This window comes from Anabas testudineus, chromosome 14 (genome assembly GCF_900324465.2).
Source record: "Anabas testudineus chromosome 14, fAnaTes1.2, whole genome shotgun sequence".
In the NCBI taxonomy this organism is placed as follows: Eukaryota; Metazoa; Chordata; class Actinopteri; order Anabantiformes; family Anabantidae; genus Anabas; species Anabas testudineus.
The window spans coordinates 118,188-130,906 of NC_046623.1; the positions used below are offsets into that span (position 1 = coordinate 118,188).

Genomic DNA, 12,719 nt, shown 5'->3' on the forward strand with positions numbered 1-12,719 from the left:
CACCACCATAAAACCACTCATATATGTTATTCACAACACATTGCATTAAACTATATAGTACACTCAATTTATATGCTAATATAATTATTGCTATAATGAAAAAATGATCACTTATTCCAATAGCCTCACCTCGCTTGAAGATTATTGCAAAAGACTAGAAGTTTTGTGAATTTTGACGACAAAACATAATACAGTCCTTTCCCTTACCTTTGGTCAAAATCAATAGATAATGAGTTGGCAATCACAGTCAATACCCCACACTTAACTATGCATAGTGTAAAATTACTGCAGCCTTACCAAAAGTCTGATGAAAGAACAGACTTATCCTCTCCATCTTGCTCTCTCTGTCACTGACATTATTATTATTATGTTATGGACATGGTCAAGTGTTTGGATGTACTCAAGCTGGGGTGTTTCATAAATGACTTCAATGTTATGTGGAACATTAATGGGATTTTGGTTGTATTTGTTCAATTGTTTCTTTTTTTGTTTTGTTTTTTGTTGTTGTTTTGTAAATTCCATCTCATTATTATTGTCAACTTTACAAGAAGTTATCAAGCTTCTTAACATCCATTTAAACTCAAACACAAGTTGCCAAAGTTAAATCCATCACCATCACAGTGAGAGAGAAAGTGCCAAAGGCATCTTACAAGGTTGCATCAGAAAAATAAATATAAGGCTCTGAATGTGTATATAAGTTCCAGTCACCACTAGTTATTAACATACATTTAGAACTGCAAAAATGGAGATAATGTTTGCTTTTTGTTTCTTAAGTTTTCCTGAAACAATGATAAATAGTGAATCAATGAGAAAAATTAGGAAATGTGTGAAAACTCCAGTTTGTTTTGTTTCATTTGTTTGAATGAATGTACATGTAAACATAAAAATGTAAAAGGTCTCTTGTGTCTGTCAACACAAACAGTCGTTCTGACGGAGCTGTCAATCTTGTTCGGATAATTTTTTTTTTTCCTCAAAGGTCACTGGATCAGATGAGGATCTCCACCATGTCATTGTCCACTTCCTGTTGTGTGGACTGGGCTGGAGCAAGGGCCTGTTGCTGTGTGTGCAATTGGACCGGGTGCCTCCGTTCCAGGGTGCTGCTGTGAAATACTGCCACATCTACACAGAGATGACAAAGAAAGTTAAAAATTGCAATGCTCCACTTGATAAATTAATTGCATTTAATTCTATGTCTGCTATTTTCTGATTAAACGCCTGTAGATTCATCACACAACAGCAGAAATAAGAGTATATCATCTATATTCCCTGATCAGCTGCAACTTCATTAATTATTTATTTATTATTTCAACATGATTAATCAGGATCTAACAGCAAATACTCGTCTATGTTGCTGTAAATATTACATTAGAAAGCTTTCACTTGCAGGGCTAACAGTAAAATCTTCCTGAAAAATGGCAACATAAAGCTTGGTTTGTACAGTTTAGCAATGTTTATAATGACAATGGCTGCAGAGAAAGCAAGAATCTCAGAGCTGTAAGAGCCACAGCCTAAGTGGCAGTGACAGATTTAAAAAAAATCCAAATTTAATTATAACTTTTTTTTTTATGAGTTACAATGATGCTTGTTCTTAGGTTTTGAGCAGCAAAATGTGAACAGCTGGAGACACATATACTGAACATTCATACATTTAAAGAGGCCTACTACTGGTGCAAAAATAATAAATTAAAAATAGTACATATCTACACACAGTAATAATCACAGTTGACAGCAGCTTGAAACCTTGTTTTGTTTCTCAACAGCCATGCATTGTGACATGGGCTACAACAGGGGTGCTTTGAGTGGAATCTATGTGCTACAGATATTATACTGTAACACATGGCGTGCTGTGGCACAATTGACGAGCAGATGCAGTGTAGGTGGCCTATTCACACATCAAACATTGCGGATTTTAGGCTTAATCTGTATATCCGAAGTGTGTTATACGTCACATTAAACCTCACACCGATTAATCAGAATCACTTGCTAAATCTGATTTAGATGTGGTCAAATAGTTGACTCTCAGAGAACAGTTGGTTATTTAACACCCCAATATACTGATTAAATTATTATACTAAATTATACGAATTTCCAGCTGGAGGCAAACTCTATAGCTGTTTTCACATTGCACTGAAGACTATATCTGGAGAATTAGATGTGGACATTGTGTGAAATTGTGTGAAAAACAGACATGGGGTGACATGTAACTCAATTAGTAGGGAAGTTGTCTATGGTCCTAGCTACATGTTGAGGTGTCCGTGGACAAAGCACCGACACCCCACAGTAGCATCATCTACTGCAGCTGTCCAACAATTTCCCTAAGGGGACCAATAAAGTGTGCCATTATTATTATTTAAAAAAAAAGCACACTGTGAAAATTATTTGTGTATGTTATGTGTATGACTGTTTGCTGTGAATACTCCAGACAATTACTTGCTAGCAACAGCCATGGATATTACATGGACTTTGTAGTAGGGGGCTTGCATGATCTCAGATCTCTCTATAACGTGGACATTTGCTCTCTTACATGCAGCCCATCAATTTAAAGTCTGGAGAAGTTCATGGCTCCAGTGTGTGTGTGTGAAAGCAGAACCACTGACTAATCTGAGCTCAGACATGTCTAACAGACAGTATGAGCTGACCTGCTATGCGGTCAGGGATGTAGATGGGGCTAGGACTGGAGAGGCGGGCAGGCAGTGTCATGCTTTGAAGTGCTGGAGTGCTGGGCTTGTTGGTGTCCTGACTCTGGCCCTTCTCAGTCTGTGTGCAGCTGTCCCTGCTGCCCGTCTTTGAATGGCCTGTGGTCATTGGGGTGGAAGGGAGGACTGGAGAGGGGGATGATGAAATTGACTCTGTCCTGAGAGATTCTGTACGGAATTCGGGACCGAGCAAAACCCCTAGAGAGAAAGAGAAAAATCACTACTCAAAAAGAGTGAAGGAGGCACAGCAGCTAAAAATGACTGTCTTCCCCAGTTTTCTGGTTCTTACCCAGGCTGCCCTTCCAACTGGTGTCCTTGCGTTCTTCAGCAATGGGCGAGCTACTGACTCCCAGGCTGTGAGACAGCAAACCTGAGCCAGTATTGGAGATGGACATCAGGGACTTGGAGGGCCTCATGGCAGATGGCAGGTCTGACTTGATGGGGTCCTTCCTAGAGCGCTGGTGGAGCACCTTGATCATAGCATCCTTCTCTATGATCTGGGCGTGAAGATTCTTTATCCTGGATTATGCAGACAAAAGGAGAAGACCAGAGAGGAGCTGCAATTACTGCAAAACAGTACCTTCTAGACACTGTACCTTGTATCCATCCATCATCCTAACCAATTTGACTGTTACAGGTATAGAAGTGCTGGAGCAAATCCCAGCTGTCATTGATAGTGAGGCGGGGAAATACTTTGGGACAGACAACCATTCACACTCAGACTTGCATCTATGGGTAATTAAGAGTCACCAGTTGACCTAAATGTGTGTCTCTGGACTGTGGGAGGACAGAATGGAAGCTGGCTGACCAGTGAATCTGAACCTAGGTACTTCTAGCTGTGAGGCAACAGTGCTAACTAATAAAAATTATTTTTTGAATTTTTAATTTAGAAATGCAAATCTAATATTATAAACACATATTATCTTCAGTTCACTTGTTAATCAATTAGTAATTGGTTATAATGGCATAATTTAGATTTTGATAATTAAATGCTGCAAGAATGCAGGGTATTGACAGGCATCTAAAATTCCCCAGGTCTTTAATGTGGCAAGCACGCAAACAGGGTCTCTGTCAAGTGAGGTACAAGGAATGCAAAAATATCTAAGCCAAGGAGAAAAACTGCTCTAACTGCTCTAGGAAGAACTGTTTCTATTTCATGAGCTGTAAGTGCAAAATTGTTTTTTTTATTTAAGTGCAGAGAAAGTTGCAAAATAGTTCTGTTTTCAGCAGATTTTTGAAAAATTGTAAGGAGTGAGGCTGCTGAGCATGCAGAGGCGGACAGATCAATCCACCATGGTGGAATCTTGATGAGGGAATTCAGGTAGGCAGGTACTGACCACTTTCTTTTAACCTGATGCCGGCAGCTACAGGAAGCCAGTGCTGAGATTTGAAGAGTGTAGTGACGTGTCTTCTTTGGCTGATCAAAAATGAGAAATTCTGCTGCATTTTGGATCATGGAGGGGTTTGATAGTGCATGCTGATAACCCCGTCAGTAAGACAATGCACAATGAGTTGTTTTGCATTGTCCAAATGGTTTCACCTTTCTGATTTTGAAAACTGATGCTGTCTTGTATTAAAGGTCTGGCTGAGAAGACGTGGACTTCTGTCTTGGAGAGGTTGAGTTGAAGATGCCTTTGTCTTTTCCAAGCAGGGATGTCAGAGAGACATTCAGTGATACATAATGAGATAGTGGAGTCTTCCAGTAAAAATGACAGGAAGAGTTCTAAGAAAATTCTTAGAATTATGACGTTTTCTAAGAATTTTCTCTTGAAGTTACGACTAAATCTTAGCAAAGATAAAAATAACACACAATGCATCTTACCCTTTAAAAAAGATTCTAAGGTAAAAAACTGTTAGGAGCAGAGAGAAGGACTTTGGTGGAAGGACCAAATGATCAAAGGACAGAAAGGAGAAAGGTAAAAGAAATATTCTACAAACACTGAGTGACAGTGACAGACGGGATAATGCTTGTGTTTGATCTTATTAGAAATGTGCTTATATCACCCACCAAACACAGTAACACTGTAAGACCAGAAACTAAAATATGATAGTGGCATGAAACAGTGCAGCAGTGATAACTTCTCTGTCTCAACTTTCCATCAGCAAAGAGTCAGACAAACTAACATAAAACTTCCATAGCTGTGTATAAGGATGTTCAGACCTTGCAAAGCAGACTTCCCCAGTGTGCTAAATATATTAAATGGGACACGCACCAGGTCATCGCAGCATCAGAGGTTATGATATTTTGGTCTAACATAACATCTTTAATTTGATTAGAATGACAGTTTTTTAGTGTGGACTACATGCTAATCAACTCTGCTGCCAAAATTGACCGCCCAGCAACCAGTATCAGCTTATAATATATTCTGTAAAGATAATTCTTTACATCAAACCATATTAACACAAGCTAATATATATATATAACTAATAAAATATATACACACACACGTGTATCACATGTGTGTGTGTGTATATATGTGTGTGTGTTTAGTGCCTTTGATTATGGCCATAACATTGTAGAAGATCTGGTTCCTTGTGTGGTCTGATGTGAACATATTGTCACTGTTAATAAATACACACACACACACACACACACACACACACACACATACAAACACACACACACATGCACACACACAAAAAGATAAGTGAGGTGTCCAGGCTCTTTGTGACCCTGTGTATATGTGCTCTGCCTGTCGGCCTGTCGGAGGTTAAGCGGCATTTCCCGGACGGAGGCAGCTGAACCACCACCACCTCGAACCAGAGGTCCAGTCGATTTAATTGTAATATCTTGTTGGAGTGCAAAGTACAACATTTACCTCAAGGAGAGGAAAGGTAGTCAGAACCGAGGGGATAGAACAACCAGAAGGCAAGATAGCAGATGTTGAGGATAGCTACAAATACCCCACAGGCAAATGGTAACCACGAAGAGGCTGCAAGGAAAACAGCAACCACTAAGTACCTCCAAAGGGTAAGGCAAGTCCTGACAAGTCAGCTGAATGGGAAGAACAAAGTCCTCAAAAGTCATCAGGTATCCCGCTGGCATAATAAGCTGACCAAAAGAGGAGATGGAAGCCACTGACATGAAGACAAGGAAGCTCCTTACAATGCGCAGAGGGTTTCACCCCCAAGCACCCTGAGACTGTATGCTAAGCATAAGGAAGGAGGCCGAGGATTAGTGAGCGTCAAAGCCACTATCCAGGATTAAACAACTAAGCCCTGATGATGTGCTTAGCGAATACCTCAGGCAGCAGGCTCCAGAGGAGCAAGGGAAGAAAGAGGAGGAACCCTCATGGAAGGACAAACCCCTGCACGGTATGTACCACCGGCAGATAGAAGAAGTGGCTGATGTCGACAAATCCTACCAGTGGCTGGACAAAGCTGGACTGAAAGACAGCACAGAGGCACTAATCCTAGCAGCTGAGTACAAGATCAATAGAGGCTGGGATCTACCATACCAGGCAGGACCCCAGGTGCAAGTTGTGCAAAGATGCCCCTGACACAATCCAGCACATAACGGGATGCAAGATGCTAGCAGGCAGGGCATACATGGAACGCCATAACCAAGTGGTAGTGGTAGTGTAGAAACAGAAACATCTGTGCCAAGTACAGGCTGGAAGCCCCAAAGTGGGACACACCTCCAAAGGTGCTTGAGAATGACCGAGCTAAGATCCTGTGGGACTTCCAGATACAGACTTACAAACTGGTAATAGCCATCTCTCTCTCTCTCTTTCTCTCTATCTATCTATCTTTGCCCTTTGCAAAGTTGGTTACACACTACTATGATGTCGGTCCTGGCCTCGGCAGACATCAGAAGCTGTTTCTCGGAGGTCTCGACTCAATGCTCGATAGTCCAGCACTGGAACAAGTCTGCCTGCAATAACTAACTGGACTCCACATTAACTTAAAAGACATTAACTGTTATACTAGACTGCCTGCTGCCTAACACAGCATATAATCACCCATATGAGGATGGGTTCCCTGTTGAGTCTGGTTTCTCTCAAGGTTTCTTTCTGTTGCCTTCTCAGGGAGTTTTTCCTTGCCACCGTCGCCCTCGGCTTGCTCATCAGGGACAATCAGATTATCATGATTCATACACATCCACTGTTCATGTACAGTTCTTTGGTTGTGTAAAGCTGCTTTGCGACAATGTCAATTGTAAAAAAGCGCTATATGAATAAAATTTAATTGAATTGAATCTATCTATCTATCCACCCATCCATTCATCTATGGGGACAACCAGACCTCCTTGTTGAGATAAAGGTTTTTGTCCTTTTCTAGCTCAGAGTTGCTCTGAGAAGTTTCCCAAATCACTCTTAAGCTAGGACCACTAGCTAGAACTTTTTAGGCTAATTTAGGAGCTCTCTGAGAATATTCTAAGAATGTCTATTAATATGGCCCCTTCACGACAATCAGTCCGGTCAAGCAAACGCACTCTGTTTCTAAAAAGCCATTCTGCTCATTGTTCAATGCACACTATGGCACATTTTAGAGCTGAATGCAAGGCCTCATTCTGCATATGCTACATACCATGTGCATGTAGATAAAGAGTGTGTGTGCTTGGCTGGACTGGCTGTCGTGTCTTCTATGGAAAATGTATGCATTGTCTTCTATTGAAAATGCTTGCATTTTCAATAGAAGAACAAGAACGAAGAACAAAGACCAAAAATGATCCCATGATGGTGGAATGAGCTGCCAAACTCTGCACGCTCAGTGACCTAACTTTCAATATTTAAAAAACTGCTTAAACTGAACTCTTCCGCATCTTCCTCTGCTCTCTCTTGTACTTGCATCTCATGAAACAGAAAGACTTCTTTGATAGCACTTTGTTTGATGTTTTTCTCCTTGACTTAGATTTTTGCTTGCCTTGTTCCTCATCTGCCAAATCAGTAAATGTAGATGTAAATTAATGCTATTAAAAAACATTTAACAAAATGATGTAAAAAACAGGACATTGTTCATGAGACACACAGATGAACCAAAAACCTGAGAGCATAAAGCAAATCACTGGGAAATTTCATGACAATTTCATTATCTTTCTACAGTTAGGTTCCAGACGTCATAGTGACATGATTAAAACCAAGACCAGTAAAGGTGAAGTACTGTATATGGCAAGTGCTTAACCTGCTTTCCATGTCCAGACAGCGTCTATTGGCCATGAGAATCTCTTCTTCTTCCTTTTGGATTCGAGCTTCCACTGACGTGTCATAGCTGCTGCTGGGAGAGTGGCTTGTCACTGCTGCAGATGTATCCCTGCAAAACAGGATGGAGTCTCTATTAGATTGCAGTACCACAAAATGTACATACCCTTATCAGGACATTCAGTTACATAGATAACACCCCTGTCATGGCAGCACACAGTAATAACTTTATTACAACCTAATTCATATTATTCAGTGTCAGTAGAATGAAAACACTGTCATTCCCATTGTTAATGGAAATGACAGAAAGGAATTACTTGTGTATTTTAAAATTTTTGGCAAGGGAGGAACATTGAACTAGTCTACTGTATGATATGAAGCTGATTGTAATGGTGAGTTACAGTGCCTATTGTTATTTTTTATCATTTTATTGGCATTACGAATAAATCAGGGTCAATAAAAGTTGGCCACCTTGACAAACAAAATTAAATAAAAAATAAAAATATGTAAGGTGAAATCCGTGTTTACATTAATATTCACCCCCTTTAAAATGATTGATTAACAGAGGTCCAGATATTTGGTGCTAGTAGTCCGACAATTAGTGAAATGGGGATTACCATCTCCAGAATCCAGTTGACCTGCCCATTGTTCTTGCTGCTTGTTGTTGTTTTTATTGCCTGCTGTTCTTTTCTCTCTTCTTTCCGCCACCCACTATGATCCTGGTTCTGCTGGAGGTTTCTTCCTCTAAAGGGAGTTTTTCCTCTCCATTGTTGCTTAAAGCTTGCTCAAATGGAATTGTTGGGTCTTCTGTATAATTTTTTTCTAAGAATATTCTCTGTAAGGTCTTAAACCTTACACTGTAAAGTGCCTTGAGATAACTTCCGTTGTGAATTGGCGCTATACAAATAAAACTGAATTGAATTGAATTGAATGCGTCTCAAGTGATTGCAGTGTAAAGACACTTGTGTTTGGAAGGTCCAGTCACTGGTTAATCAGTATTCCTGGCTACCATTACACCATAAAGACAAAAAAACACTCCAAGTCACTTGCAGTTAACCCAGGGCAAGAACAGGTAATTGAAAAGCATAAGTCAGGGGATGGATATGAAAAAATTTCCAAGGCACTGAACATCGCCCAGAGTTCAATGAAATCAGTCATCAAGAAATGGAAGAAATATGGCACATGTCTAAATCTGCCTAGAATAGGTCGTCCACACAAACTGAGTGACTGTGCAAGTGAGAGAGGCTACTAACACACTGATGACAACTCTGAGGAAGTTACAAGGCTTGAGAGACCAAAATGGTGCTGTTTGGCCATCAGCAAGACGCTATGTTTGGTGCACACCAAACACTGCACATCACCACAAATACACCAGGATGTTGGCAGCATCATGCTGTGGGGATGATTTTCGGCAGTTTGCCCTGAAAGGCTTGTTAAGGTAGAGAGTAAGATGAATGCGGCAGGATAATCCTGGGAGGACAATCTTGTTCAGTTGGCAAGACAACTACGGCTTGGGAGAAGATTTGTTTTCTAGCAACGACTCATACCATACAGCGAAAGCCACAGAGACAACAAGGTGAATGTTCAGAAGTGGCTGAGTCAAAGCCTTGACCTTAGAATTAGAATTTGTGGCTGGACTTGAAAAGGGCTGTTCACACCTGATCCCAATGCAATCTGACAGAGCTCGGGCAGTTTTGCAAAGAAGAATGGCATAAAATTCCAGTGTCCATGTAATGTGCAAGCCTAATTGAGACCTATCCACACAGACTCCATGCTGTGATTGCCGCCAAAGGTGCATCTACTCAATATGGAGTCTTTCATAATATTACCGCAGACTTAAGCTTTAACAGGATGACTTTGACTAGTGCTGTTTTTATACCATGTTGTAAACCCTCACTGGAAGTCTTTATACAAGTAATTTCTTTTACAAGTCGCAACAACCGCTTTTTTGGGGATTTTAGATATAAGTGACAGATTGGACAAGTCTGTTTTGTTTAAAAGTAATTGATGTCATGTAGTAAACAGACTGTGCTTTAGTATCTGGGGGAATTGAGATGCTCCTGAATGGTTCCCACCCAGTTTTTACTAAACATTGTAATAGCATATTTGATAAAGTGGAGGTTTTCTCAACTTTCCCCTGCTGTGTCGTCTGGATCAAAATGCACACATACCTCTGAGTGGCAACAGAGGCAGCAGCATCCAGGGCAAACTGCCTCATTACGCTTTCCTCCAAATACTTCTGCTCCCACTTGGTCATGTCAGCCTCCAGAGCTAGGATTCGCTCTTCCTTCTCCCTTAGGTGCTCCATTAACGCTGTGGCATTAAACTCGGATGGGATTGCAGCACTGCTTTGGGAGCCTCCCTGACGCTGAAAGGAATAAACAGAAGGGACAGAAAATAAAATTAGAAAATAACACTTTCACAAATTTAATAAATAAAAATAAATTAAATCAAAAAGCAGGATTCAACTAAATAGTAAAGGTTTTCAGGAACTTTAAGCAAATCCAGTTGTCACAGAACCACCCCATAAGTAGGATGACTAAAAATATTCTTAGATCTTTGTCACTATTATTTTTTTAATTAAATATAAAGTTTAAATGATTTGCAAATTATTCCATGCTGGTATTGCATTTCTTGACTTGGTACAGTGTAACAACTTTAGTATACAGTATTGTCAATTATATTGAAATGGGTAGAGTCATCCCCACATGCTCCCAGTGTCTTTAATTTTAATCAATTTTATGGTTTGTTACCTGTTGCATGCAAAGTGCACATGCTCATAGTGTCTTTAATTTTAATACATTTTATGGTTTGTTACCTGCTGCATGCGAAGTGACTCCAGCTCTCTCTCTAATCTGGTACGCAGTCTATGCTCGAGTTGTTCTCTTTTCTCACAGGCTGCTTGTAACTGAGTCAGAGCTTGCTGCATCCTCTCCACCTTCTCCACATAAACCTGCTTCTTCTTCAGCTGTGCATGTGTACACACACACACACACACACACACACACACACACACACACACACACAAAAAAAAAAAAAAAAAAAAATCACATTTTCTGATTTAGTAGAAACCAGTCCTTGAATGGTCTATTCAAAGTTTGCGCTCAAATTGTATATTGTCAAGTCTCAAGGACCCAATCTCTGCTCAGGCTCAGTCCAAACACCGCCCATGACAGCTGGCAAACTAGCAGTCCGATATAGTTTTTCCTTGCTACAGCAGATTCACACTGCAAACAGCAAAACAGCAGCAGCAGCAAAGTGCAAAGCATGGACAGACCTCACTTTTTGAAGACGTAAGTGTTACCAGCACTGAGAGTTTTGTCTTGTTTGTTTCCTCGGTTAGCTTGTTGAATGTAGTATCTCTCTCTCTCCGTACATTTCTGCAGGTTTTCAATGTAGAGTTACTACCTCTTACAACTTGGCCAGTATTTTGTCTGTTGCTTTTTATGGCTAGAGTGTGCAAAACACAAGGTGAAAAAAATAACACTGCAGGTTTTAACATGTGCATTAATATAGAGCACAAACGTGACATTCATGAGCACAGAATATAGAATTCCATGTATGTTTATCATAATATTGGGCTCAAATTGTCTTTTTCTCTTCTCAGATGTCATTTTCCCTCACCCCTTGATAGTTTTTCTCCTGCACCAAGTGGATTACATTCAGCTGTTGTCTGTGCTTAACTGACAGTTGAGGTGTGTATAAGCTGATGGTTTTGTGTGCGCGTGTGTGTGTGCGCGCGTGTGTGTGAGTGAAACTATTGAATAGTCTGATCACAATCACTAAGCTAGTGGTGAAACATCACCTCAAAAAGGGCTTTTTTCTATTCCTTTCCATCCAGCAATGTTATAGATAAGCAGGATAAGCTCAGGAGCTTATATGGCTTTCTTGTGTACATACAAGACTTTAATCCACCAACCTTCCTCTGTCATCATTATTAGAGGTCAACTGACATGGCCAATGCTGATCTTTAGAGAGCATGACCACCACATTAGAAATAAGTAGGATTTTAAAATACATTTAAAATATTATTTGTAGACAATAAGGATATGAGCATGTTACGAACAGGGACTGACGGGACGAACGAGTAAGAACAAAAAAGATATATTTTTTAACAAAAAACGTCAGTGGACACAGGAAACTAACAAACATGAACAAAGTATCAAAAGAAAGAGACCCGAACACACGGTGCTACAAAGTACAAACAAAACCTTGACAAACCTACAAAAGAACCAACTAATAATTCACTAGACAAAATTACCAACGACAACTCACTAATAGAAATACAAAGTAACAAACGAAAATCACTGCTCGTGGCAGGAAAACAAGAACAAAACAGACAAAGCTAACAGGACAAAGTACCAACTAAAAAACTTTGCTTAAACGCAGACCAAACATTTCAAACATGCTAACAGAAACAGACTGGTGCCTCACGGACAAACAAACAAACAAACACTTCCAACTAACAAACAAAACAGAGGTTCCGGACACACAAACGAACACACGAACTGAGCAGAGTGGAGGATGATATGGAGCGAGCAAAGAAACAAAACGAACTAACCAGAGAACTGCGATGAACAGCATGAATAATGTCAACAAACCAGCAATGAACTGAGGACTGAGGTGTGCTTATAAAGCAGAGGGAGTGCACAGGTGAACTGAGCCTAGTCCGGGGAGTTCAGTGGAAAGTGGAGGAAGTTCATATATGGGTGTGTGGCAGGAGGGTGAGACACAGAACAAAAACAAAACAGAACAACCCGACAGGGGCAGAAGGGGGAATTGTAACATGAGCATGTCTAATAAAACTACTGTACTATATTTTTAGGTACACTCTGTTGACAATGTATTAGAATAAAGTTAAATAATTACTTGATGTATACTA

The 12,719-nt window shown here is 40.2% G+C and overlaps 1 protein-coding gene across 1 annotated transcript in view; it reads right to left on the bottom strand.

Annotated features, from left to right (window-relative positions):
- Positions 1–985: 985 nt before the first annotated feature.
- Positions 986–12,719, bottom strand: part of LOC113169574 (angiomotin-like) — a 39,778-nt gene continuing 28,044 nt past the window's right edge. The window contains 6 exon segments of the mRNA XM_026371098.1: positions 986–1,119; positions 2,640–2,894; positions 2,986–3,215; positions 7,821–7,949; positions 10,009–10,205; positions 10,656–10,805. Of these exon segments, the coding sequence (XP_026226883.1) occupies positions 986–1,119; positions 2,640–2,894; positions 2,986–3,215; positions 7,821–7,949; positions 10,009–10,205; positions 10,656–10,805 (1,095 nt within the window).